We start from the raw sequence: 27,788 nt of genomic DNA on the forward strand, positions 1-27,788 counted from the left end.
TGCATCCATACAGTAAGGGTTTACCATTGAGATTGAATGTGTAAAGTTAAGAGAGTATTAACCATATGCGATCGCAACACGGGTCACCCACCCTCTGGTGGGCCAAATTCGGCCCGTGGATCTCACTTTGGGTACCCCTGCATTAGACTAAAAGAGCAACACTATGAAGATTGATTAAGTATTTAGAGTGAGTTTATGGGTGTTACATAAACATATTGGATTTGGACACAACTTTTGTACGTTTACAATAAAACACAATGATTTCCTTCTGCCAAGCTGTAGCGAGCTCGTATATATCCATCGTTGTTGTGTGCCAAATATCTTCCTTGCCACAGTGATATTTACAATCCATTATGTTGTTTTATGAAGCTTTATCTGTAGCCACAAGCGTATTCTCTACTGTGCGCTGGGCTTGCCCTTTGTCCCACTTGGAAACAGCGCTGCAATCTCAAACCTTGTTATCCATCACTTTACAACTTTTTCACTTGTCAATTTGAGTTTAAATCTCACACAAACTTTCTCCAGTGTTATTTACTCCGCATGTGTCTGCGTTCACAGTACCCACACTTTCTGAAGCGAGACGCCAACCGACTCCAGATCATGCTGCAGAGGCGGAAACGCTACAAGAACCGCACCATTCTGGGCTACAAGACACTGGCTGTGGGAGTTATCAATATGTCCGAGGTACAGAGAATGTCTTTATAAGCGGAGGTGACAATCAGATTTGTGCAAGCTCTTAACCATGACACACAGTTTTAGAGCATTTCAATCTGAAACTTCATAAACTAAAATGAAACTAAAAGCTATATTGTCAAGTATTTGGGATTTACTTTCACATTGCACAATGGTCAGGAGCTACCACAAAGCTGATTAACCTCTTTAGTGTATTTAATCCCGTAGTATATCAATTTTTTTGAAGTCTTTGGGCGAAAAAAAAATGGAAAAATGTAATTAAGGAACTGGGTTTCGATGTTGGCATGACTGTCGATCTTCATTATTTGATTTTCATTTCAAAAAGGTATTTACAATCTTCACATTGTTATACCATATCACGTGTGTTTTTTTCCCACTATTCCGCCGCCCTAATTGGGATTACTTATGTCACTTCTCTGATTGTCAGACGTCTAATTTCAGCAGAGAAAGGCATCATTTAGCCGTCAGAGGCTGATTGAAGCGGGCTGCTCCCTGACAGTGATTGACAGGGCTGTAATAGGTCTGGTTGCGAGAGGGAAGGGCCCACTGCGCTTCACTTCAGATGACTCATGCGGGTCGCACTTGCCGCCGGGTGTGATTATAAGCCATCTGGAGCAAGAAACTTTCTCAGAAGAGTGCTTTCAGTCACAGAATAGATTTACGAGAAGAGCGAGTACTGTAGACCAATAATGGATTATGTTCAAAGTAGAGATGCAACGATCCAGCTTTTCTGCTTCCGATGGCGATACTGTGGATTTGAGCGTCTGTGGATGTTAACAGATATTAAGAGACTTTCTTTAATGTGGGTTTCTCGGAGTGAAAAAGCAAATGGTCCTCTTTTCTTCAGTGTGAGATTAATGATAAATGATATCTATTTAAACTAAACATTTAATGATCACTGGACTTTTCGACACTTTCCTTGGGACAGGCTATTTTATACTGATATAAACAGCTGACATAAAGTGATCTGATCATTACAACTTATCAGTTATTCTTGAAAAGCATTTCATAAACTAAAATACAAACACTTGGCTCCAGCAGTGACATATTTATTTTATTACTTTAGGTATTTCTGTTATAGTTCCTGACCCAGCCTTGATTATTTACAGTTAGCATTAGCATACTCCTGCTAGCCTTAGCATACTGCAGTGTTCATTTTGAGAACTTTTAGTGTTAGTCTTTTGATGAAAATGTTATTTAATTTTAGTTGCGATTTAGTCACAAAAATCTCTTAAATTTTAGTCTAGTTTTAGTCGACTAAAATTGCATGTAAATCTAGTCGATTTTGCATTTATAAAATTTATAATAATCATATTTAGTCAAGGTCCTCTGCTTCATGGAGCTTCTACCGTATGAACAAAGCTCAGAGCTTTTCCTTTGGCAGAGAATTTAAAGGATCTGAGGCTCTTTCAGACAGTCAGTGGAAGTTTTGGATGATTTTAGTCTCTGCTTTTCATTTTTATTTAGTCATATTTAGTTTAGTCTTAGTTTTAATTTTGATCTAGTTTTAATCCAATTTTAGTCAGCAAAAATCAGAAAGTCAGAATTAACACTAGCATGCTGTTAAAACTAACTCAGCGATCAAATTCTCCAGGTTCTTAGCTTCAAAATGACATACAGTATGCCCATATTTACTTTAGTTGGTGAAAGTTGTGTTTTTAAAGCAATGAAAGCCAAAACCGGTATCGGTTTGGTATCGGATATTTGTAGCCGATACCCGATATTGTATTTTTTTTAGCATCGGCTCCGATACCAGTATCAGATTGGTGCATCCCTAGTTCAAAGATGCTATTTTAAAGCTTCTTTATGCTTCAGATACCTTAGGTAGATGCTTTGGTATTCTGGTTGTATAACTTAAAATAATGATGTGCCGAGAAAATACCTGTATATTTCAGTTATACAAAGGGTGCAGTGCTGATCGCCACTACTGCTGTGAAAAGGCAGTTGAATGCTGAATATTGAGTTGTTTGCAACAGTTATTCAATTGCCTAAATAATTGCTTCCTTTACAATTTGCTAACTGTGACCATTGAAATTGAAATTCCCATTGAGGCCAACAACTAAATAAACCTAAATTCTCACAGAAAGTCCATGAAAAAGCTCCATCTCCTTTTGTTTTACTTTTTGCTCTTGGTGTTTCACTTTTCAGCCCTTTCACTCATATTGTTTTAAAATCATTTGTCTGCAGTGTTTGTGTGAAATGCTCCACTCCACAGGTCCCTCTCTGTCGGGCTAATTACCGCCGAAGCCCCGTCCAAATTCAGACACAGTTGGTTCTCGACAATAGCCTCTGGGGGAAGTTGACTGGCAGCTCATTAAAATACTCATGCAATATTGTAATTTCACTCCTGCGCTGTTTGGGACTTTGCCATAAACAGAAAACCTCTATGAATAAAACCAGATTGGACAATGCTGTTTCCCGGTCGGTAATGGGGCTGTTTTTTCCTATTAGTGCAAAGATATTGGATTTGAGAATGAAAACACCTGCCGCTAACGCTAAATAATAAAATGTTTGCCCAACTTTTAACTTAACTAAGCTTCAAGGATGGTGGACAATGTCTAAACTCAGACTAATGCTGCCTTCAGGTGCTCTGGTGGTAAAGAAAATTACGGATGCATTGAGCTGACCTGCTGCTAGTTTGTATCTGCTTTGATCAGTAAAACATATAAGGTTTGGCTTTACTTACATGACCATAAATGGAAAAAGAGACAATATTGAAATGAGTAGCTAAATGCATAGTTTCGGCTTCATAACAACCAGCTAAAGGCATAGAAATTGTATTATCGATGCTCTCTGTTGTGTTGAAAAGGTCAAGTCATCTCGTCTCAGGAACTCAGAATTATTTCCCAGTTTCCAAGTGGAAGCACGAGATGAAGCGGCGTTCATGTGCAATTTTCTACTTGGCAAGTGATATTTACCACATGAAGGCAGCATAAGTCAACTCAGAACTAGGAGAAAGCTAAACCAGGTCTAAGCCAAGTAGAAAACAGTGCAAAAACATCATCTAAACCAGTAGTAAACTAAAAAAGAAGAGTCTTATTTAAGTCTTGAAACAGGTCTACATTGAGACTTGATATTGATAGAACTATATATATTACACTGTAAAATGTAAATTACTGAAAACACTCCTCGAGGTGTGAGTGAATCTATTGTTCAACATTGTTTAACAATTGAATTGCGCTGAGTGTGCGGTGTGCCTGTACAGATTTATTTAAAACCCACAAAGCCACAGATCGTAATCAAGGGCTGAGTTGGTTCAAGCAGCACGATGTGTGTAAATGAAGCCTCCTCAATCTCGGCAAGATCAGTGTCGCTTCAGAAATGAGAAATGGAGATAAATTTCTTCCATTTTGCCCGGCGCGAAAGAAAATGTCATTTGTTCCTTTAGTCTGTTGAGACATAGCTACAGTGAGAGACGTCTGAATCTGGAGAGACAGGAAGTGAAAGCAGATACAAATGGGAGTGGATTGTTTTGGAGAGATTTGTTATAGTTTTGAGGAGTTTTAATTAAAATGTGGGAATTAAGGAATTAGATGGATGGCTGAATTTTTGACCCACCATGTTCTGTCGGAATGATTTCAGGTTGTGTTTAACTGTGGTAGATTTTGTTTAAACTGGTCAGCATTTCAAGTTATGCAATGCAAAATCAGGTATGCGATAAAGCCCGATTAAAGCATATTTCCTGTAATCTGTGTGCAGGTGATGCAGCATCCCACAGACGGAGGGCAGATCCTGGGTCTCCATAGTAACGTGAAGGAGGCTCCGGTGCGAGTGGCCGAGATCAGCGTGTTCTCCCTGTCCTCTCAGCCCATCGACCACGAGGACGGCAGCGGGCAGGCGGGACGCAAGACCAAGATCTCAGGTGAGTGTCTTCAGAGGAGGATGTGTCGGTAAATTGAACTTTCCAATTGAATTACCTGGAAAAAGCAAAATACCCCTTCTTTAAAGCAGTACTAAGTAACTTATTTACCTTAATAAATCCTTTCCGTAGTCCCTGTGGGGGTAATACAAGTGTTTATGGGATGATTGGAGGGTCTTTCATCTCCCCCTGGTGTCTCTGGCCAGAAAACCATGTTTGCAACTTGACTGCCCCCGGTGCGGAGAAAGCAATACACACTAATGTAATCACGAAGAAGAAGCTAATATGCTAACGGGCAAAGCTAACTGCGGGCTAACGTCACTTTAAACAGTATTTACAGCCAAGTTTGAGTGAAAAAAATATTTCTATTGTATAATTGGATGCACAGTAACCCTCTCTCCCTTCGCCTTTCCTGTCTACTCTCCAAGACAATTAATAAATTAAAAAAATCGTAACTTGCTACTACACCTGCAGTTGCACTTATGGCCTTTAGGGGGAAGAGTTACTTAGTACTGCTTTAAGGAAAGTCATTTAACATCAAAATGAACTGACAATTATCTCCGCATGAGTGTTTAGCTCACATAGTACATGGGTTTTGGACTTCATGTTTGCCTGGATACTTAGTTTGCCTGAACTTTACATTGTCTTATTTACTGTTCTGTTTTATTGCCTTAATGTTTGGTGCAGCCCTGTGAGGTAACTCCAGATATTGGGCTATACAAAACCAGTGATACTGCAAAAGTACAGTGTCAAATTTGAATTTCTTTAGACCATTCAGTGAGAAGCATCATCACAGAAACATACTTTATCAAAATGATATAAAATCAAAAGATGATGTTGCAGTTATTGTAAGCCAGAACAGTGGGCATGCTTTGACCCCCTCTTTGGCTCTTCTGGGACCTGCCTGCACCCACACCCCTAAATCGTGTGCTATAATTCTAGCCTCCGCCCTCTCTCCCCTCCACCACCACATGGCTTTTATTCCCCAGTGAAGACACGCTCTCAACTGTATTAGTCCCGGGCCAAGTTCGTGGTCAAGGAGATGGTATTCTCTTCAGCCGCGGCAGTAATGTGGCTTTGGGAGAAGAACAGATGTGGGGCCTATCACCTTACCCCGCTCTTATTCTGGGACTGGGGGAGAGCAGGGCTGGACCGGTCCCTTCATGTTCTGGATGTTATTAAAGAGGCCAACATAACAGATGAGCTCATGGGCCAAGCATTACGCTAGTGTCACTACCAAGAAGAGAGGCGGGTTGTTTATCTTTTTCACTAATAATATCCATAAATCGAAGAGGTGGACGGAGAGTTTTACGAGCAGTGAGAAACTAGAGTCCAGTGGGGGCGACAGTGGCTCAGTCGGTCGAGCACAGGTCGTCTTATAACCGGATGGTTTGGTGATTTGAATCTAGGCTTCCACAGGTGCAGACTGTTGTTGTGTCCTTGGGAAAGAAAGATACTTCACCCACCTTGTCTTTGTGAATGTGGCGTGTAAGACAATAGTGGCTTACTAGCAGCGAGTGCGGAGTGAATAATAGGGTAAATAAATAATGCATGCCCCCCACCCTACAGTATAATCTTCTCCCCATTTGTCTAAAAACAAGCTGCAGAATGAACCAGGTTAAAACTCTTTACCTTTCGGGGGTTGCTAACAACAAAAGAGAGCGAGTAAATTAAAGTGTTATTTGTGGTCTAAACTAATTTTAACACCCCATTCTTAACAGGTATGACTTTATAAGCATGTTGCTACTGGCAGGGTCACTTTTCAGGGTCTTTGTCACTGAAATGTAAGAAAACTGGCCGACAAGTTTATGAAGGTGAATGCACAATTATCTTAGAGGAGGACAAAACAAATCGTTTCACTGCTAGAAAATAAATCGGGGATAAAGCCTTTAACAAATCATCCATTCTTGAAAGATCATGGGCATAAAGGCACATGATAAAAGTAGTTTGGAAAAAAAGAAAGCATTCAATTATTAAATAGAGACATTAAGTGACAACTGTTTACCCTAAAATGATTCAAATTAAGATTGCCAGTGCCCCTTGCGTATATGTAATTCCTATGATGGTCACAAGAGCCTATGTTATCCTGCTGTATTCATCCAACCAGAAAATCTGCGTAGAAATTATTAATATTATAACACTTCGAGCCATAAGGGCAAAGCTGTGTTGACCCTAATGATTCTCATTGGTCACAGGGTTCTTTATACGGCTGTAATCATCCAACCACACCACACCACAAAACCTGCGCAACAACCATAATAGTGAATTGGCTAAAGGCGTATTGTTTTGGTGCCTTATGTAACCCAGCAATAATGATCTTTCCCTGTGTGTTTTTGTGGGGCTCTCCTCAGACCGCTCTCCAGACATGGACAACTATTCTGAGGAGGACGATGACAGTTACTCATCGGAGCAGGAAGCCAGCGACGACGCGGTGCACGGGCAGGTCAGTGTCCCCTGTCCACAAATATCCATGTCAACAAGTCCTGAACTAGAGATAGGAGCTGGGAAGGAGTTGGGCTCCATTTGGTAAAATTATAACATAGAGATTCAGATTTTTCTTTGGTCTGCCTCTGTCATGCTCTGAGTGAGTAACAGTACATACAGTATGGAGGAAAATAAGAAAATTGTAATAGTATTTTTTTGCCACTTCGTCCACCCCTTCTGTCATGTTAATAAATCTCACATATTATACACATGCACATATTATCGGCTTATTAAAGGATTTATTTACTATTATTTAAATGTATTTGTCTTCATCGCTGAAAAGGAGACAGCTAAGATGATCATTAAAATTTACCAACTGTACTGTATAAGGATGTGAAATGACAGAAATAAATATTTTCACTTCATTGCTGAGCTTTTGATGATTTTTATTTTCAAATACTGAAAATATCTGCTAAAATCTCATCTCATCTCAATGGTTAAGCTAAGCTGTTTGAATAGCGTTAAACACAATGTATTATTATTATTGAAGCGCAAACAAAGAGTAAACATCTCGGTTTCCGTTCTCTTTCTTCACATTGGTAAAATTGACTAACACTACAATTTTATGACCCAACTATTATAGGATCTTTATGACGAAGACGATGAAGTCAGGAAACCGAAGAAAGCGCGGCGAAAAATGATTCGAACCACCTCCATGACCAGGGTACGTCACTTCTCTCTCACTCCCAAAAAGTTTTTGGCAATCATTACCTCCTCATAACCTCACAAGACCTGTGTTTGTTGTTGGACAAGCTTTTAAGAGACGGAGCACACCATGTTCCCATTAGTAAGACGTGGATGAGCATTTAAATGAATGCAAGGTTCACTGGACCAAGCCAAATAATGGCTTTTGTGAATGAGTAATCTAGTGGCCAGTTAAAACAACAAGGAAGCTCATTAATCTCTACAGCTTAGAGCTTCATGATATAAGAACATAATTGCAATACTCGATAATTGTCTTAAATATTGTGAATTTTGTGTGTGACATTTTATGAAACCATTTCAACCCAACACATTCCATTACAAAAATTGTAAGCAAGTTTTATGTCAACAAATTGTGTCAAAACAAGTCACATCTAAAATATATTTTCTGTTTTGGCAGCAACCTAACTTCAAGCAGAAGTTCGTGGCCTTGTTGAAGAGGTTCAAAGTTACAGATGAGGTAAGTGGTGGGAAACGGGTTAATTGCATTGTACAAAATACAGAGAAATCAGTGACACATTTACCAGTGAAGTGACAGCTTTACAAAGACTTATAATGAGAATACTTGGTTTAAATACATGAATGCATAAAATAACCTTAACACCTTTATTTTTGTGATCATGCATATCAAGGTGTCAGACACCACACACTATGTTTCAGTTGCTGTGAGACTATTATGATTGTGACTGGGATCGGCTTTCCAAGTATTGGCTCTGAGCCAATACATCCCTATTTTACACAATATCCGCACTTTGGTGAACAAAGGCTGAGGAGCACCTTGGTTTTAGCGCCTCCAGAGAGCCCTACGCTGAGCACAAGACTGAGCCCAGAGTGTGTTTCTTTGCTGGCATCTCCAGATGCCATTTGATGGTGTCTCTCACCTGGGAGCTGAAGCCGGTCAGGGTCATTGCCGCATGGGTCACATAGAGCCTTTTTGTGCCTTTGGACAGATTTCTGTATACAGCATCTGCCACTTTATTATATTGGCATTTGCTTGGCTTCACCAGGATGTCCCAGTTAGATACCTGCTCCATTATCTTCAGATTAAGTTCCTGGGAGAAAGCCACCATTTCGGGGCGGCTAGGGCGCCATTTCTTATGGAATATCCTGGACACCACCTCACAGACCAGATTGCTAACATCGTCTTTGGTCCACTGTCCAGGCAGAGGCTTTTTCACTGACGTGGGACCCATGTCAACTCCTGGAGTGGGGACAGGGTTAGACTTGTGTGGAAGTGTGTGGACCTCTTCCTGTTCATCACTGAAAGGCACATGCTCAAAGGTCTGAGGGGAGTGTAGGACGGGCTGCTCCTCAATGTATGTGAGCATTATGGGTCCTCGTGTGCTCTGGGGGGGTGCTGTTACACTAAAGACCAGTCTGTGGATCCTAACTAGAACTCTGTGGACTGGGTCTCTCAGGCTGGGTAGCTGCATCTGTCTCTGAAGCCAATGGCTGGTCAGATTCATGAAGGTTCTGATCTCAGCCCGTACCTCCCTCGTAACTTGGGGTTTGTCTTTTGTTCTGGCTATGTTGGTAGAGATAACATCTGTGAGCTTCTCACTCAGCTCTTTTTGCTGTCCGAGCACGATGGACTTGGAAAGTGTCTCATACACGTCCCCTTCTTCTTTAACCATTTTCTGCAGAAGAGGAGACACATTCTCCATTACCTCCTCCAGATTCACAGAAGTGCGAGTGGTGTCCTGGGAGCACAGTTGACTCAGTACACGCCTGAGAGATACTTTAGTGTAACACAATGTAAAGAAGGCCTTGATCTTGGTTGTTACCCCTGTCAGACAGCCGCTGTTGGAGAGGGGGGTGCTGTACTGTTCCTCCATCATGGCAGGGTGTTTGGAGGCTCCTGGTCGGCGGCCCATCCCATCCATGAGATAGGTGATGATGGAGGAGGCGACTTCCAGGCTGTGGTCGCTCAGACTGTTGCGGTCTCCTTCACTCAGATCCACAGCCTCATTCACCAAAATGTCCCTCAGATTTTCAGCGGCCTCTCTCACAGTGAGACTGGAGGATGTCCGCTGCAATGGCACGCATCTGCTGGAGCTTTCAGTGGAGCTGATGGACACAGAGTCTGTGCCCTTCCCAGAGCAGGCACAGAGTAGTGGGCATAGTCTTGCCACTTTCTGCTTGATGCACTGAAGTATTCTTAGAGGTGCCTCCTCATCAGTTGCAGCCTTTGTAGAGTCTTGGGGGACCTGACGTCTGTCACCCGTTGTCCCTTTTTCCTGGATGGAGCGCAGCATGTCTCTGGTGTGGCGTGTCATTGCCTTCAGCCTCTCTTTGGGGGGCCTGTAGTTGCTTTCCTTAGCCACCCGGAGGCGCTTTCCCTTCAGCCTGCTGCATTTCAGCACCGAGTTAATGTGAGCGGTCACATCTGTGCACAGCAATCTGAGCAGCTCACTCAAGCAATTATGAGTGGACCCCGTCACTGTTGTAAAGCTTTCAACCAGACTGCTGTGAAAAGCGCTGCTTATTGCCTCTTCTGAAACCAGCAGGGGACCCTGTCGCTCTCTCGCTTCCAACACCAGGTTCCTTAAGGCATCCAGGATGAGGTTGGCAATGGTAGCAATAACATCCATGAGTATTTCCACCAGGATCTTTTTGTACTCTCTGTCTGCCATGTTCAAAGTCTCCACCTTGTCCCAGAATGAGGAGACCAGTGGCTGCACCTTTTCAGTGGACATTTTAGGAACATGTTTGTTGAGAGGGGAGTGCGCTGCAGCCTCCTCCTCTGTCTTTTCGTCACTCTGCACCAGAGTGGGGTCCATCTCCTTCATCACTGAGTCGTGCTCCTGCTCCATGGTGGACATAGCGCCACTCATTTTCTAAGAGTGTACTGTTTCTCTACATCACAACCTTTAGCTGTGTTATAAAGTACACATGGGAAAGGTTTTCAGTGGCATCGGAAGTGAATGTGTATGTCTCCTTGATTTGCCGTTTACTCTGACAGCCCAGAGCTGTGACATCTGAGTGTTGGACTTACATTTACAAGCTGAGATCCCAGATTGGTGTGTTCTATAATTACATCACAATTCTTGTTCCATGCTGTAACGTGTTCTGTCGTGGTCATGGCATTCTGTTTCTAAGTGATGATGTCATTATCACTGCAGTGTCCAAATGCCTTTAAATGCCAAGCATTCATCTCATTACAGTAGTTTTTATCAGTGAGTGAATACCTCTTCAGAACTTGGGTGTGGGACATCATCCGCTTGTCTCCATGGAGATGTAACAGCGTTGCTTTGACTACAGGTAGCCAAAAAAAGAGGTTTACATTAGTTTCTTTTCCTGATGCTATTTTGCGCACTGCAAAATATCATAAGGACCAAGTTTGGTGTTGCATATCGTATTGTCTTTAGTCTAGTTTAGTTGCTCTTTTGACAAAGCAACATATACAGTAACAAGGAAAACTGTATTACATTGGACAGACAAATCATTTTCAGAGAACACAATATAAAGATTAGACAATTCTTACAATGAATACAAAAATGCATTGAAGTTTAAACTAAGCTAAATACAAACTGATTTCCATTGTAAAGTTTGAATAAAAATGAGAATTCTAAAACTACTTCAAGACCTAGTTACTTCAAAATGTTAATTTAGTACATGTACTTGAGTGCTCCCCTGCAATTTTAATATATTGATTAAAAAAAAAAAGGTAGATGCTTGTAAGTTATAAACAACTTGTTTTTGTAGGAAATGGTCAATAAAATAGTCTTAAAAATATATTGTGCAGCCTTCACTCGTCTCAGTGACAGTGGATTGTTGTGTGAGACTTAACCCGTGTGTTGTGTGAAAGCCCGTGGTTCAGTGGAGGATGTTTCTGGAAGCCGCAGGTGCTGATCTTTTATCACATTATGCTTCTAATCCCTTCCCAGTGTTGGGCAAAGGCAGGCGGCCAATCTATAAACACATGGGCGACAGAAGGGAGAAATGTAGGGGAAAAAACGTAAAGCAACCAGGGAGATGTTAAGCCACATTTTGTAATAACAGCGCATTATGTAACAACTATTCAAAATGTCATACAATGTAGATCAGTGGTTAGGAATGTTTTTATTTATAGACAAATGCTGTGCAGGCTTTATTGTGTAATTAAGTTATCATCTATTGAACTGTTATTACATAATGGGGTGTTATTACAAAATGTGGCTCTACAGAGAGGGAGAGGGCCACAGGAGGGAGTGGGAGGGGGGCAGACTGTTTATCTGCCTCCTGCCAGCTTCTGCTCTTATGGAGTGGCATTAATCGCCTGATTAGTCCTCAGGTCGCCCGTGTGCCGCTCCTGTGATGTAACTCCCCACAGTGCAGCCCAAAGCCCTTCGCAATTATCCAGCAGTCACTCAACTTTTCAACGTCCAGTTCAGAGAGCCAATACAGGGGATATTTATTTATACCATAGACACCACCGTTTAGCTCCTCTGGATGTGCTAATGAACATGCATAACAAATCAGCTTTGATCTTTTGCTTCTTTATTGTACCGTGAATGAGCCATGGTGTTGGTCTCAACTGTCTTCTTAAGCACTTGCTTTGCTTTCTTTTTGGCAGGTGTTGGACTCGGACCCTGTGGACCAGACCCAGGAGGTGGAGGAGGACCTGGACTTGCTGTACGACAGTCTGGAGGTCTATAACCAGAGCGATAGTGGTCCAGAGATGGAGGACAACGAGAGTGTCCTGAGCACGCCCAAACCCAAACTCAAGTGAGTGATACCCTTCAGAGGGCGCTCCACAAGGGTCCCAGTACATGTACTTAAAAATGTATGTCGGAACCTAATCATATAATCAGCGTAGACGTTTGTTTGTTTGTTTGTATGTGAGAGTATTTGCATTAACGTGAACATATCATTCAAAATCAACTTTTTTTTCTTTGGATAGTATTTCACTACAGTCATGCCGTTTTTAGTAATCCTCTGGCAATTTAATTTAGCTGTTTTGCACTTTGTTCTGTACTTCCTGGATACAGTTGCATCATTATTAAAACCCCAAACTGTCCTCCACATTTTTAAAGCCCATAATCCAACCTGATATTGGTTCTGCTGTAAACCACGGCGTAAATCAAAAATGAAAGTCATAATGTACAGTTGCTGCACATATTACACAAATTAAAAACACCTCTCTTCTTCTCTTCAGCTCATATGAAGTTTGATTTTCTTGCAGACCATTTTTTGAGGGAATGTCCCACTCCAGCTCGCAGACAGAGATCGGCAGCATCCACAGCCACAAGAGCCAGCAGAGAGAGCTGTCCTGTCCTGTAAGTACATCACTCTATTAGGAAACCCCTGGGTACAAATCCCCTGTTTAGGCTTTGTCCCGGTGCTCGCTTTGAAAAAGGCTTTCCCGTAAACACTGTTACATAAAGGACGAGCCCCTGGGCACTGTCAAAACGTCTGCCCACTCTCCTGTGTGTGTGTCTATAGTGGTCCCTGGAGAGCCTTTAGCCCGTAATGCGACATGAGAGGAAACCCTGGCTATGAATGCTATGTAACCATTTGAGGAGGGAATGCTATGCCTTTTCTAGTATTTTACAGTGTTTTTGTTTGAAAATGCTATATTGATCTGTGGAGCTAATAATCTATTCTAATCTGAAATTTTGTATCCAAAATTGCCCTTTCTTAGTGTCCGATATGACCTACTTTGTGCACCTATTTTATACATTTTATGTTGTAGACTTGCGTATAATGTCGGAATCCCTATGAAGTACCTCATAACATGAATATACAGCGCCCCCTGATGTCACAGTTCAACAGTGACACGTTCAGAAGCATATCAGCTTATCACCATATCAGAGCATTTCGGCATCGGACAATCAAAATCCCCAATAATTGGCATCGGCCTTAGATATATTCCGATAATTGAAACCTTTACTATAATAATGATGATAAATGTTTATCTATAGACTATTTGAAAGATGAAAAAAAATATTTCAAGGGACTAGATGCAAGTCATTTTTATACTTACTACTGCCACCTCAGGTCTTACGCGTAACTGCAGGTTCTATATTATGCTTGTGCATGACGGCACTTCGGAGCCGAATTAACAACTTTTTGAGTGACAGTGCAGGATTTTAGAGGCACTTGTGGTGAACAGGTCTGGAACATGTAGGGGGAGGAAAATACATAGTTTTAACATTTTTAAACTCTGTATAGTCCCTTTAAAACATCGGCCTACATATCTGCCATGCCAACCCTCATATCGGTGTCAGACCTCAAAAATCCATATGGGTCGGGCCCGACTCAAAACACAGCTTTATGCATGATTTTAATGATGGAACATTGTAACATGATAGAGCGCTCCAAAAAGTCGATTTTTACAACACAACCCAGATTTGCACTGCAAAGAAAGAGTTCTCCTTCACCCAATGCACCCCCGCTAGCCTCCTTGTATTTATAGTGGCTGACACAGAATGACCCCTCCTCTGCCACCGAAGACACAAATAAGCTCCTTTGGTTGTACACAACACGGGACAGAGCAATTCCTTCACCCCCTGCTTTTAGATTTATGAGCCTTCGCAAACAACAAGGCCAGAGAAAGGGGAAGGCATTTTTGACTTATGCCACGGGCAGCCCTGTTTATAAATATCTGAGAATCCATTTTAGCTTGTAATAAAAATGACTGCTGCGTTACAGACGGCCGTAGCTCTACATTTTGCTCCATTAATGTCTCCAGTCAAAGTCCATAAACATCCCTTGCAGGCGGATAGTGAAGCTCTGCTCTAATACAGGGATTAATTAGGCGACCTGTTACAAAAGGCGCTCAAACGTTTCTGAAGTGGTGTACTTGAATAATGTCTGTGTGCAACTTGGTGGAAAAAAACTTGCAGTCAACCCAAAATGTTAGTCTGCATAAGATTGTTCATCAGCCACAATTACTCACGATGCACCCACTTTACTTTAACAAGCTGTGTGTCTATTTTACAGACTGGAGACTTTCTGACCGTGGACAGATGCAAAGTACAAAGCAGCCGGTATCAGGACGACAGCATCAATGACGCAACTGGGGTACGTTCATCAAAAAAAAACATGTTTTTGCCAATTTCCCTTTGGCTATTTCTTTTGCCGATGTTATTTTCCATCAGCTCGAGTGCCTGCTTCCAGACATGGGTCCTAGTTATTTTCCAAGACAGAAGAAGAGGCAGGAGGGAGGCGAGGGCAGGCGCTCCAAACAGCACACTCATCCATTATAGATCAGTGCAGACAGTGCAACCTCACGCCGAATAAATCACGGCTGATGAGGATCGAAAGGGCATTGTTTTTTTTGTTTTTTTTGATTTGTTTGTAGTTGCCTTGTCAGGTCAGGCTACGCTCACCTCCCCCCGTGCGGCAGAAGGGCTCTCAGCACAAATCAAGACTGACCCGGTTAAAAAAAAAAGTTCCTAAAGCCGCAGGAAAACAGCGCGCGCCACCTGCAAAAAGATCAAGACTTTTTACTCCGGTCTGTCACGCCGCGCTGCCATCATTATCTGGCATCAAACTGAAACGCTCGACTCAATTATTCAATAGCCCGGCCCCCCTCTGTCTGCCGTCCTCTCCACCTAAGCCTTTCGAAAAGAGGCACCGCAGTACTTTGTAGTTGTGGTACTGATTAGGAATGTGGGGTTTGATCTAATGCAGTCAGCAAAATCCGTCTGGAGAAGTGGGCAGAGGCAGAGCTGAAACTGTTGTAGATTACTTACAGATTTAGACCTAATGCTGATTATAATGCTGCTCATTGGAAAAGCACAGTAGTTCTGAACATTAATGAAGTACAACTATTTCTTGAAACATTCTTCTTTTATAAACCCCCAAACATTAGGCCTACATAATAGATGAAACTATGAAGGTATCTAGAAGCCGTTACCTACAACTTTAATTTATTTGATTTTATTTATTACAGCAGTACTAAGTAACTTGTTTACCTTAAATCCTTTTCGTAGTCCCTCTGAGGGTAAAACAAGTGTTGTATGATGGGATGATTGGAGGGTCTTTCATCTCCCCCTGGTGTCTCTGGCCAGAAAACCACAATTGCAACTTGACTGCCACCGGACCGGAGCAATACACACTAATAGAATCACAAAGAAGAAGCTAACAGGCTAACGGGCTAAGCTAACTGCGGGCTAGTGCCACTTTAAACAGTATTTACAGCCAAGTTTGAGTGAAAAAAATATTTCCATTGTGTAATTGTATAGTAACCCTCTCTCCCTTCGCCTTTTCTGTCAGCGTAGTATTTACTCTCAAGGACAATGAGTTAAAAAATTGCAACTTGCTACGACACCTGCAGTTGCTCTTATGGCCATTAGGGGCAGGAGTTACTTAGTACTGCTTTAATTAATGGACGGCACAATGCATATTAATGAACTAGACAACAAGTGCTGTAAATATGCCGGATTTTGCTCGGAGTTACTTTCCATTCACTGTCCCATGGGGTAAAAACATACCACCAGACACAAAACATACATGAGCACGACAAAACTTGAAAACTACAGTTGGAATAGACATACAGATATAAAATGTACCATTTTAATACAGAAATAAAAGAACATAAGTATGATAGGTATGGAGAAAAAAATTGGGACCCAAAAAGTATTTTGATGCCTCAAGTGTTCAGAGTCTGTGTCCTAGTATTATTGTAATAGTCTTCAAAGATGACCATGAACATCTATCTGTTTCATTTGTTCAAGATCAGGAGAACTCTCCAACCTTGAGCTGCTTTAGTGTAACAAAAACAGCAAGTTAAATATACAACTTCATCTTTTGAGCTGAGTTTGAGCCAATACAATCATACGTTCTAATACATTTGCTGGGCAAATGTATTAGAACGTATGAGCAAGCCAAAGGCAAATTTCTGCCATCATTGTGCATGGTAGACAATAAAGTTTTTTCTATTCTATTCTATTCTATTCTATTCTATTCTATTCTATTCTATTCTATTCTATTCTATTCTATTCTATACAATAGTCCACACAAGCAAAGAGTTTGACTTGAGCTTCCATTTTATATTTTACTATATTTGCCTTTGTATTGTATTTAGAAATGTAGAAAGTCCTTGGAAATAGTGGCAGGAGAGCTACTGCTAACTTCAGTTCTATTGATAAGGAATGTAAAGAAGAATGTAGAAACGTTTTAAAGGCACCCAGTATCGTGTCTGATGCTTGAAGCCATATTTTGTGTCCCATTATTGATTTCTCATTTCTTAGCATGTTAATAGTTGCCAATGGATTTTCTTTTACATTTTTTCTTTTGCTTCTTGTTTATTTTTGTTGATAAGGCTAGATATTTGGTGACAAAGCTTAAATAACAGAAATCCGTGCTGGGCAGATGACATTGCAGTCACCCAAGTTGCTGACAGATCCTCAAGCGCACACTGGAATAACCACTATCCCACTAATTTGCCACCCATGAACCTAGCGCTAAATGCGGACATCACCTCATATTTAATACATGCGATCAGTCTATTCCAAACGTCCCGGGACATTACTCTGCCTCTCCTGTATGACAAGCATTACTATTGACCTCCGCAATATTCTCAGCTCATCATTCTGCCCTCGTCCCGTCACATTCAGGAGCCTGAGACTGACGACAGCGGTCCGGGGCAAGGCGAGGTGAGCGGCTGGGACGTCAACACCGAGCGAGTGACCAGCACAGTGGGGAAACTCTGCAAGACCGAGTCCCAAAACCACATGTCTCCGAGGTACAGGGCTGAATCCGCACACATGCATAAGCACTCATTAGGTCAGGAGCCTGCATTGGGGACACATTTTAATACTGTGAAAATAGTCCGTACTAACCCTGCCCCCAAAGTCTTATTCAAATGCTTTGCTCCGACTTCCATCATGTCCTTCAATATGTGCCGCTTCAATGACCTACACTTATCCCTCACCGGGGACTTTGCACACCTCATGCTGGACACTTGTGCCGCGCAAGCATGTCGGAAATTGCATATAAATTGAGGTTGATTATAAACGGTGCAAATTACACGCGTCGACAGCGCTCACCTGGGAAGCGCACCTTTGCACCTTTGGATTGGCGCATAATTGAGCGCGTTGCCCCTTGTGTCCTCAGCAAAATGGACAACAAGCTGCAGAGGCGAACGCGCAGCACCTCCATGAAGGACAGGCAGAACTCCAAGGCCCAGAACGACCGCACGAGCAGCATGGAGAGCGAGTGTTCCCCAGACTCACGGCTCATAGCACAGGTACCGCACACACCAGCAAAAAAAGAAAGCGCCGTATTTCCCATGTTGCCCTTGTACCGCCATATTACAAGTTTATCTCATTTATGTAAAGGTCCCCAGGAAGTCTGTGTACGACCAGCTCAACCAGATCCTCATTTCTGACGAGCGCCTCCCCGAGTGCATCATCCTCATCAACACGACGGAGTGGCAGGGACAGGTTTGTTTGTCTGTAATGATATAAATATAATACATAATATCAATTCATGAGCCTGCTTCTTTTCTGTAACTACTGTACAGAGTAATACAAATGCTTAGGGCTGCACAATATGAAAAAGAAATTGAGTTATTAAAGCAGTACTAAGTAACGTGTTTAGCTTAATAAATCCTTTTTGTAGTCCCTGTGGGGGTAATACAAGTGTTAATGGGATGATTCGGGGGTCTTTCATCTCCCCCTAGTGTCTCTGGCCAGAAAACCAAGTTTGCAACTTTACTGCCACCGGACCAGAGCAACTAATACGCACTAACAGAATCACGAAGAAGAAGCTAACAGGCTAACGGGCAAAGCTAACTGCAGGCTAGCGTCACTTTAAACAGTATTTACAGCCAAGTTTCAGTGAAAAAAATAATATTTCCATTGTATAATTGGATGCACAATATCCCTCTCTCCCTTCGCCTTTTCTGTCAGCGCAGTATTTACTCTCACGGACAATTAATAAGTTAAAAAATCGCAACTTGCTACGACACCTGCAGTTGCGCTTGTGGCCTCTAGGGGCAAGAGTTACTTAGCACTGCTTTGAATAAATATCTTCAATACTGCGGTAACAATGTGCTGTATGTTTTTGCTAAACCTTTTAACACAGTACACTCTTACTAAATTAGGTGGTTTTTCATTAAATTGGCTTGAAATTTCTAAATCAATGGAAAAATAAGACTGAATTTGGAGAATTATGACTAAAACAACACTCATCTTTCTCCATTAGGATGTATTGCTCACCTTGCCTTTAACTGAACATTCTCTGAAATAAGTGCAATCCTTATATTCATTTAGCAGGTCATACTTTAGTCTTCTCTCAGGCGTTAATGAATCTGAATTTGTACAGTAAATTTCAAATCTAATGTAATATCTTTTGATAATTAACCCCTTGTATCCCTCTCTTGTGTGTCTGCGCAGTACGTAGCCGACCTGCTTAACGAACAGGCCCAGCCCATCGTGTCCACCTGCTCCGCTGCAGACGTCCAGGCCGCGTTCAATACCATCGTCACACGCATCCAGAGATTGTAAGTGTGGGCTCTGGACGTACTTTCATACAACCATGAGAAGTAGCACGAAACCCACTCGCCATGTGCAACACTTTATCACCACTCTTCCTTTCTACACTGCCTGGTCAGAAAAAAAAACTGTCCCCACAAAACAAAAAGGCCACACACTATAACATTTGATTTGTTGGACCGCCTTTAGCTTTGGTTACAGCTATGGCATTGTTTTGATAAGCTTTTGGAACGTCGCAAGATTTATATCCGCCCATTGTTGCCACTTGTGTTGACGATGATTCCCACAGTGTCCTCGCCATTTTAAATTCGTTGGACAATTCCTCACCCAATTTTCGTCATTTCATCGACCTCCTTGGTTGTTTTCTTGTCTTCGTGCCAAGACACTTTTCAAATGTATTTTCCACAACTACGGGGTGTGTCTATCCACTGGTTTCTAAGAACTGAGAAGCTACTGATTGCATTGGTTGGGGGTAAATACCTTGTTTGCACCTGAAAGATAATCACCACTTCTGTAGTTATGTAATACCTATTTGCTCAGTCAAATCCAGGTGGTTACCTCTTCTTTCCCAGGCAGAATCATTAGCTCTCATATTTGTATTTGTAGAAATGTGTGGCCATATGTTTCCAAATCTTAAGCTAAGGCCATGGACAGCGCTACCCCCACCTGCAGGATCCTTGTTGCTTGTTTACTTACTCATACGACAGACTTACATTTGTATCACAGCATGGTGCCAGCAGCTTTCACAGGAGCCATCACTCTTTCTGCAAAACAACATGCCCGAAAAACACAAAACTCGGCTTCTCTGTCGGATCTTCCGACTTCTCCTCTGGATTTAGCATCAGCGGGAGACAGGGTCATGTCAGTCTCCTGCCAAACACGCTTCTGATTTTGTCTGAGCTAATAGTGTATTTTTTTTATTCTCAACACACCTGTCTTCCTTATGCACCGGTTTACTCATCTAACTCTGCCTCTTCAGCGCTGCCGTAGTCTTAAAGCCAGTAGTCATAATCCACAGCAAAAGACGTCAGTGAGAGAGAAGTTTAGCAGATTTGGGTCATTGTCATTGGCTCATCATTTGGTGTTTTTTTTTAAATACTCCCCTCCCTTATCCATGCCACAAACGCGCCCGGTTTGACTCCTCTGGTATGTTCGCCTCCGGCTGAGCTAGCAGTTTCTCTATGCTCGAAAGATTTTCTGACATTTTAGACACAGATGGAGCGATAAGACACCCGTGTGAAAATTACTCGAAGGAAAAATTAAAGGGAAAATGAATTGTGCAATTTGTAATTTCAACAGTTGATCAAAAATGAATGTGTACTGGATTTTCAATGTTTTGCTGTCACTGTGTGGCTTTCTATTATTGAGCAGTTCTGTCCTGCCTTTAACTGTCTTTAACTGCAAGCCCAAACAAATCAATATGTGAAGCCTGCACTGGAAGAATTACAATATTAAATAGATAAATTACTTAAAAGAAGAAAGGTTCTTTATGTTAAATTTGACTTAGTTTGAATTAATCTAAAATGAGATAAAAATGCTAATGCCAGTGAAATAAGCATACATTCAACTTTAAATCAGACAAATTAACTTTTCACTTTTAAAAATATTTATTTTTCACTTGAAATGTTGAATTAAAGGGACTATACAGAGTTTAAAAATGTTAGAATTAAGTATTTTCCTCCCACTACATGTTCCTGCCATGTAGGGGGCCATCTTATCTTAGACTAGACCTAATCTGCTCAAACTTTAGATTGAATGTCTTAATTCGAGAACGTTTATGTAATTTCTTTCTTAACCTCTAAACCTCCGCCTTCACCCAGCGCATTTTCTCCAGTTTGGCTTTACCCAAATCTAAAAAGTTCTGGACTGGAGAGCAACAGGCCGACAAAACTGATCCAAACTTTGTTTGTTCGCATTTTTTCGCAAAGTGTTTTTGTGTCTTTATCATCTCTTTTTTGTTGAACTTTCGTCTCCTTTTTGTGTCTTTTTTGTACTTCATCATTGTTTTCAATCTTCTGTCCTTTTTGTTGTCACATCTTGGTTGCATTTTATCCTTGTTTTCGTTGCTATTTTGTCAGGGTTTTTTTTTTTAAGCTTTTATGTTCTCAGTTCAGGTGGGGGTTATTTTTCCAGTGTTTTATTGTTTTCTATTGTTTCATGATTTTGCTGTAGTTTTTTCTTTACTTGTACATATGATCGTCTCATGAACACTGTCTACATAAATATCTGAAATTATCGCACACAGGTGGCCGCTGTTAAAAGCTGTTAAAAGCTGACCAAAGCAATAAGCTGTTCCATATTTCCTTCACTTAATCACTTCTCTCTTCCGTCTCTCTCTCCAGCTGCAATTGTAACGCACAGACTCCTCCGACGATGAAAGTGGCGGTGGCAGGAGACCAGAGCTACCTCAGCACCATACTGAGGTTCTTCGTGGAGCAGCTGGCCAATAAAACACCTGACTGGCTCTCGTATATCCGCTTCCTGGTCGTCCCCATCGGTATGTCGACAAAGATCGCTCACAGTCCAAATGTGTGCCTGTTTTGTACCATAGAGTAATTAAGTAAATACAGAAAATGGAGTGGAAAATGCTGTTCAATTTTACTTCTGTTAACTGTTTCGGTGGCGCTCTGTGTTTAGGTTCACAACCTTTGGCCAAACACGTCGCCTCCTTCGACGGCAAGTTCAACAATCTGTTTATGGACACGGCCTGGAGGGAGCTGTTCTGCAGGACGGAGCGGCCCACTTCAGGTAATTATACACTCAGCTTTGAAGACCAAAAGCAAATCTGTGGCTCAATATAAAAGTGCATTATTATATTAATACAACATGATGCATAATAATTGACAGTTGAACCTAATCTCAATATCATTTCAAACCTTATTTAAGTCTTCATGCTCAAAGATAAAGACATTACTTATGTGTCTTTCTGAATTATTTGAGGAAAAACATCCCAGAGTTTGCCACCAGACCTCCACCGCTCTGGCCCCCCTCTCTCTCTCTCTCTTGGCTCTGTGGAGCTTGTTCTATGTTGAGCCAATTGAAGGGAAACAAATGGGGTCAGTGCACGGGTCAGCAGCTAATAGATGGAAAGAAGACATTATCTCATTTTGCAGGAGACAGAAACCGGACTGCGCTTTGGGCCAGTGAACATCGCAACAATGTTCCCCTCCTCTGTGATCTGTCAGGGCTGTCCAATAACTCAGGTGTAGGATGAGTCTGTTCAGGAGGGGAAAAAGAACAGATAGGATGGTGGCTTTCATTTCAGCCACAAGGGAAGGAGATTTCATTTACGTGTAAGGAATTTGTCCCTGCGCATTTTCTGTAGTAATATGTAAATCTGCCCATCAGGGTTCAAAAAGAGAATTAAATCAGTATAGAAAGGCAGCTTAATAAAACTGAATCGAGATGTAGCAAATATATTAGATTTGCCAACATGTTTGAAATATTGTGACACTTAGGAACTCTGGAGAAACGTTCTCCAGGAATGTTCACAAGCGTCAGAAAAAGTTCTTGGAAAATCATGTCTAAACATGCTGCCTGGCTTTCGATCTGATTGTGTAAATCAGCTGATCTGTTGCTGTTACATCCTGCCTGTGCCGGGTGCCAGTGACTGTCTGCCAGTTATAGTCTCCCACTCGTTAATGTAGCTATATCATGCATAAAAGAGGCTTAAAATCGTGCCTTTGCATACCCCAGCATTGATATTTTACATTTTATAATTTGAAATGATGTTTATGTAAGGATAAGACAGTGACTCTGAAACACAAGGACATGGGCTAGTGAGAATTTAGCTTTGCAGTTATAGGGAACAGTGTGGTTAGCAACTTCATTCACACTTTGGGCCTGATTTACTTGTGTTTGCTCACATGAAAAATATAGTAGCGAGTGTGTGCTACAGTGGTGCAAGAAACAGTCGAGATTTTTGCCTCTCGTAAAGACTAAGAAGTCACAGCGCCAACTAATCTTCAATATGTTTTATATACTGTATCAAACATAGTAATATAAACAGTTTCTATTGATAAATCAGGTGCTATAAAGTGGCATGTGCTTGTGCATGTAAAGCCGCACTGCGTGACATTTTACAAGTACAAGCATTTATTGTATGACAGATATTTTCATCCTTGTAAAATACTTGGATGAATGTACAAAGAAACATGAGGAATTAGCTTTGAGCGGTTCACCTCTCCTAAAGACATGACAGTGACTTTACCGGGAGTGGGTACGTCTCCAGCTCATCTCCATGAAGATGTGACTAAAGTCAGTAGAATTTGAGATTTAAACAGGTTATAAGTTCTCATCCAAATCCATTCTTTGATTGCCCACTGCAAAAATGGCATTTTCTGTATCGAGCTGGTCATGAAGAGCATGTTTTGTATTGATGGCAACTGTATAGGCCAACATGTTGCGCAGTGATCCTTTAAGTAGGACTTGCAATTTATTACCTCGCTTTGACAAATAAACCAGGCCGTTTGTGTGTGTTGGATTATGGGCTTAATGAATCAAATACTACTCCAGGGAGGCATTTGACAAGAGATAAAAGCTGATTTTGTATGATTTCTACAGTGTAAAGCAAGACTTCAGTTCAGGTCAGTTCATCCAGAGGGGAACAAATGAATTCATCCTTCACTGTCAGCCTGTTTCCACATGTCAGATTACCCAGAATGCACGCTGTTCTGTATGTAACACACGAACCGCTTGTCTGACATCTAATTTATTGTCTTCCAGCGGCTGCTCGCTCACAGGTTTGATGACTTTTGCAGCGCTCCTCCCTGTTATCCAGTCAATATATAAATGTTTAACGCATTTCTTTCCACACCTATCAAGATTTTGCACCTCGATAGGGAAAAACCAGCTTGTCATGACGTGGGTGGGATGCCAGACTTTGCCAAACAAAGACAGTGTGCTGTTCCTTCATCTTAGCAATACATTAATTCACTGACAAAAAGTGAGAAAGTAACCTTGACAATAAAGATGAAATCACAGAAAATCTTAAATATAATCGTGTTAACTGTGATCTAGGGAGTCAAGGTTGTGAACGCCGCATCACTCATTCATTTCCCCGTCTCTGTTTGCAGATAACATAGACGTAGCGGGACGGGTGGTGCAGTATTTAGCCGGAGCCAATGTGTCACACCAGTTCCCCATCTCAGAGGCCATGCTCACCTACAAACAGAAGAGGTACAGTCAGCGCTCACACCCACACTACACTGTAGGCTGTACGTGTGTGCATGTATGTACTCGTACGAGCATGTCCGCATTTGAATTCAGTTGATTATTGTTAATGTTACTGTTAAGCTGTATATTGTAACACATAGCACCACAGCATTGAGTTAAATTAAGATCAAGTGCCATTTGATTTGATTTATCCCACACCTTCTCTCCAGTTTCTTTGCGCACGCTTGCATCTGTAGATCAAAAATAATAGTGCATACTCGGTTTAAAGCAATAAATTCAAGTATGGAGTAACATTTTCTTTTATCTTTTAGTACGTACAAGATAAGATAGTTCACTAATATAAGGTAGTTACTCGGGCTGTACAATAGATACAGACGGCATCTCGTCATAGAAGGGGGCGTGGCTTCACCGAGGGGGAAAATAGAATCTTTAGAGAAACACAATTTTCCACTCTTTTTAGCCATTTTCTGGTGGAATATGAACTTATTTATCACACATGAGTAAAGTCAAGTGTAAATCTGGCCCATATGGATATTTTCTCACAGCAGATTGTTCAGTAGAAGTGAAAAAAGGGCAGTTGTAGCTAGCGCTAGCTAACCGTTAGCACTAGCCCGATGCTAACATGAAGCATCATGTTAGCATTCTCTGGTATTTATGTATTTATGGGCTGTTGAACCACTTTGCTCCTCCCCATGTCTTTGTATCTTTATTCATAATTCAGCATTTGTTAAAGTAGTTTTTGAATAATTAGAGAAAGTTTAGATATTTCTCCGAATATTTTTACTGTTATCAAACATGACCATATATGGGCGATTTCAGAGATGCCGTCTGTATCTATATGACAAAAGAAGTCTTGAAGTCTTGCAATGACCGTAAATGTACAAAATCTGAACTTTTGCACATTTATTAGTTACCATATGTTTTTGCTTTAGGCTCATCATACTAAATAAGACGCAAGAACAAAATGAAGTAATTTTTGCCTTGTAACCATGTCTTCAGTTACAAGACATTTCCATGGTTATAAAGCAAAAATTACTTCATTTTGTTCTGGCAGCTCTCAGTATAAGAACTTATTAAGTATGAATGAAAACCTATTGTTATTTTGTAATATATTGTGACTTCTTGCAATATGGATATTGCGTCACCCACTCATTCGAGGATATATTGTGCAGCTCAAAGGCTAGTGAGTGTTAGTGAGCTAACTATTGCAGCTTTAGATTTGGTCATGTAGTACAGTGTATTTCTTAACATGGTGTTTTAAAATCTGTTACTTTTACTTAAAGGGACTAGATTGATATTGAAATTTTTATACTCGCTACTACCACCTCAGGTCTAACTATGAATTAACACCTTTTTGAGTGACGGTGCAGGATTCTAGAGGCAGTTGTGGTGAATAGGTCTGGGCTTATTCTACACATTAGGACATTACTGGAGCATGTAGGGGGAGGAAAATGCATAATTAAAAATATTTAAACTCCGTCTAGTCCCTTTAAGTGTTTTGCATGATAACAAATTGGCCATTTCTAAACTTATTTAGGATTTTTGCTATTTAAAAGTCAGTTCACGTTCAATCACTCTCACTGCCTCAGAAGAGACATCCCGAAATAGCAGTTCATTTTAACTTTACATACTGCATGTTTTCAAGATCATACACGTATACATTTTTGATTCTATATTATTAAAAACTCATTCGCTCTCACGTCTACAGCAACATGCATAACAGCCATACATCTCCCTTCAGCAAAACGCTCGTTCCAATTTCGTTCAACGCTTTTTGACCTAGTTTCCTCTCACAAAAAGAGCTAGGGCGGACCATCGCTTTTTCTCTCGGTTTTTGAACCCATCTCTGACAGCTCTCAGTGCAGCACACCATTTAACACTTCTGCATTCCTTCTCCCTCCCCCTTTCCCCTCTGATTTGCATTCAAGGAAAAGAAGTTTGTATTTTGATTTTTACATCAGGTATCTAATGAATCCTTATACTCTCTCACACGTTTGGCTTGAGCTCCTTCTGTCTTGACATCTCACGTCTCAAAGCTCACCGTTATTTCACTTTTTCCACACTGTTTCCCAGCGTGTCTTTGGTTTGCTGTTGTTTATTTACTTTATTTACTCTGTCCTCTCTGTGTTATGTCGTTGATGTTTTTGTTGTTGCTGTGTTTTTTTGCCTAACAAGTTCTTTGCCTAACAACCTCCAAACAATCCCGAATGTTTTCACTTTTGATATGCGATGGCTTGTGTACATTTTTCACAACAACCCTGGAATAAATGTCTCATAATCAGAGCATGAAGCCCAAGGGACTAATAATGATGGATTTTTGAAGTCGCTTTTGTATTTGATGCTTTTATTGTGAGCCTTTGAGCAGAAAAATTTGAGAAAACTAATGGTGAACAATAGATAAAACGGATGAGGGCGAGGGCTTCGAGGGTCTTATTAGATTCACATTGGCAAAGCTTTGCAAGGACAGGGCGTGAAACTTGGAATAACAATCACTATAGGCTTACTAGTAGAGCAGCTAGCATAAAGTCAGTCAAAAAGAAGCTTATGTCTATGAAAGAATGTATGTTAAAAGTCCTTTATTGTGAAATGGACCATCAGAGTATATTGAATGAACACGTGTGGGATTTAAAGTGCATATGACAGGTTTTAATGCTTTTGAAGATATGACTTATTTAGAATGATAATATCTGTTGCATAATTATAATTTTTATTTCAGTGAAGCAGCTATTTTAACCCTTTATTAGTTTGCTCAACCATTTGGCAGCACACTTTATCGAATCAAATGTTGTTCTTAATCTTCCTATCTCTAACATTCGGTTCAAGTGTGTAATACTCCAAATATCCAATTTGGGGTTAGACCAGTTTAGAACAGGTTTGGACTGGTTTGGACTGGTTTAGAGCAGGTTTGGACTGGTTTAGAGCAGGTTTGGACCGGTTTAGACCTTGGACCGGTTTAGACCTGGCTTGGGCTGGTTTAGACCTGTTTGGACCAGTTTAGACCTGGTTTGGACTGGTTTAGACCTGGTTTGGATCAGTTTAGACCTGGTCTGGACTGGATTAGACCTGTTTTGGACCGGTTTAGACCTGGTTTGGACCAGTTTAGACCTGTTTGGACCAGTTTAGACCTGGTTTGGACTGGTTTAGACCTGGTTTGGATTAGTTTAGACCTGGTCTGGACTGGATTAGACCTGTTATGGACCGGTTTAGACCTGGTTTGGACCGGTTTAGACCAGGTTTGGACTGGTTCATGCTGGTTTTGACAGGTTTCGACTGATGTAGACCTGTTTTTTACTGATTCAGAGGAAGTTTGGATGGGTTTTATGCTGGTTTAGATCAGGTTTGGACTGGTTTAGAGCAGATAGCTGGGAGGTCTATCAAAAAGAATAAAAATAAAAACATTGTTTGTCCCCCAAATGGTTAGAAAATAATAATAATAATAAAAAAAACAC

General features: G+C 41.1%; 1 protein-coding gene across 2 annotated transcripts in view; it reads left to right on the forward strand.

Moving 5' to 3' along the window:
* LOC306965359 (phosphofurin acidic cluster sorting protein 2) overlaps positions 1 to 27,788 on the forward strand; it is an 82,777-nt gene that overhangs the window by 45,303 nt on the left and 9,686 nt on the right. The window contains exons 4-19 of one of the 2 annotated variants that reach the window (XM_079559718.1): positions 559 to 684; positions 4,393 to 4,555; positions 6,904 to 6,995; positions 7,620 to 7,700; positions 8,139 to 8,198; positions 12,294 to 12,445; positions 12,903 to 12,996; positions 14,663 to 14,743; positions 17,284 to 17,411; positions 17,783 to 17,915; positions 18,007 to 18,111; positions 19,066 to 19,172; positions 21,507 to 21,661; positions 21,802 to 21,912; positions 24,240 to 24,342; positions 26,268 to 26,300. In XM_079559718.1, coding sequence (XP_079415844.1) covers positions 559 to 684; positions 4,393 to 4,555; positions 6,904 to 6,995; positions 7,620 to 7,700; positions 8,139 to 8,198; positions 12,294 to 12,445; positions 12,903 to 12,996; positions 14,663 to 14,743; positions 17,284 to 17,411; positions 17,783 to 17,915; positions 18,007 to 18,111; positions 19,066 to 19,172; positions 21,507 to 21,661; positions 21,802 to 21,912; positions 24,240 to 24,342; positions 26,268 to 26,300 — 1,724 coding nt within the window. The remainder of the gene's footprint in view (positions 1 to 558; positions 685 to 4,392; positions 4,556 to 6,903; positions 6,996 to 7,619; positions 7,701 to 8,138; positions 8,199 to 12,293; positions 12,446 to 12,902; positions 12,997 to 14,662; positions 14,744 to 17,283; positions 17,412 to 17,782; positions 17,916 to 18,006; positions 18,112 to 19,065; positions 19,173 to 21,506; positions 21,662 to 21,801; positions 21,913 to 24,239; positions 24,343 to 26,267; positions 26,301 to 27,788) is intronic. The other variant, XM_079559719.1, reaches the window with a different exon arrangement.

This window comes from Gobius niger (assembly GCF_951799975.1).
Source record: "Gobius niger genome assembly, chromosome: 7".
NCBI lineage: Eukaryota > Metazoa > Chordata > Actinopteri > Gobiiformes > Gobiidae > Gobius > Gobius niger.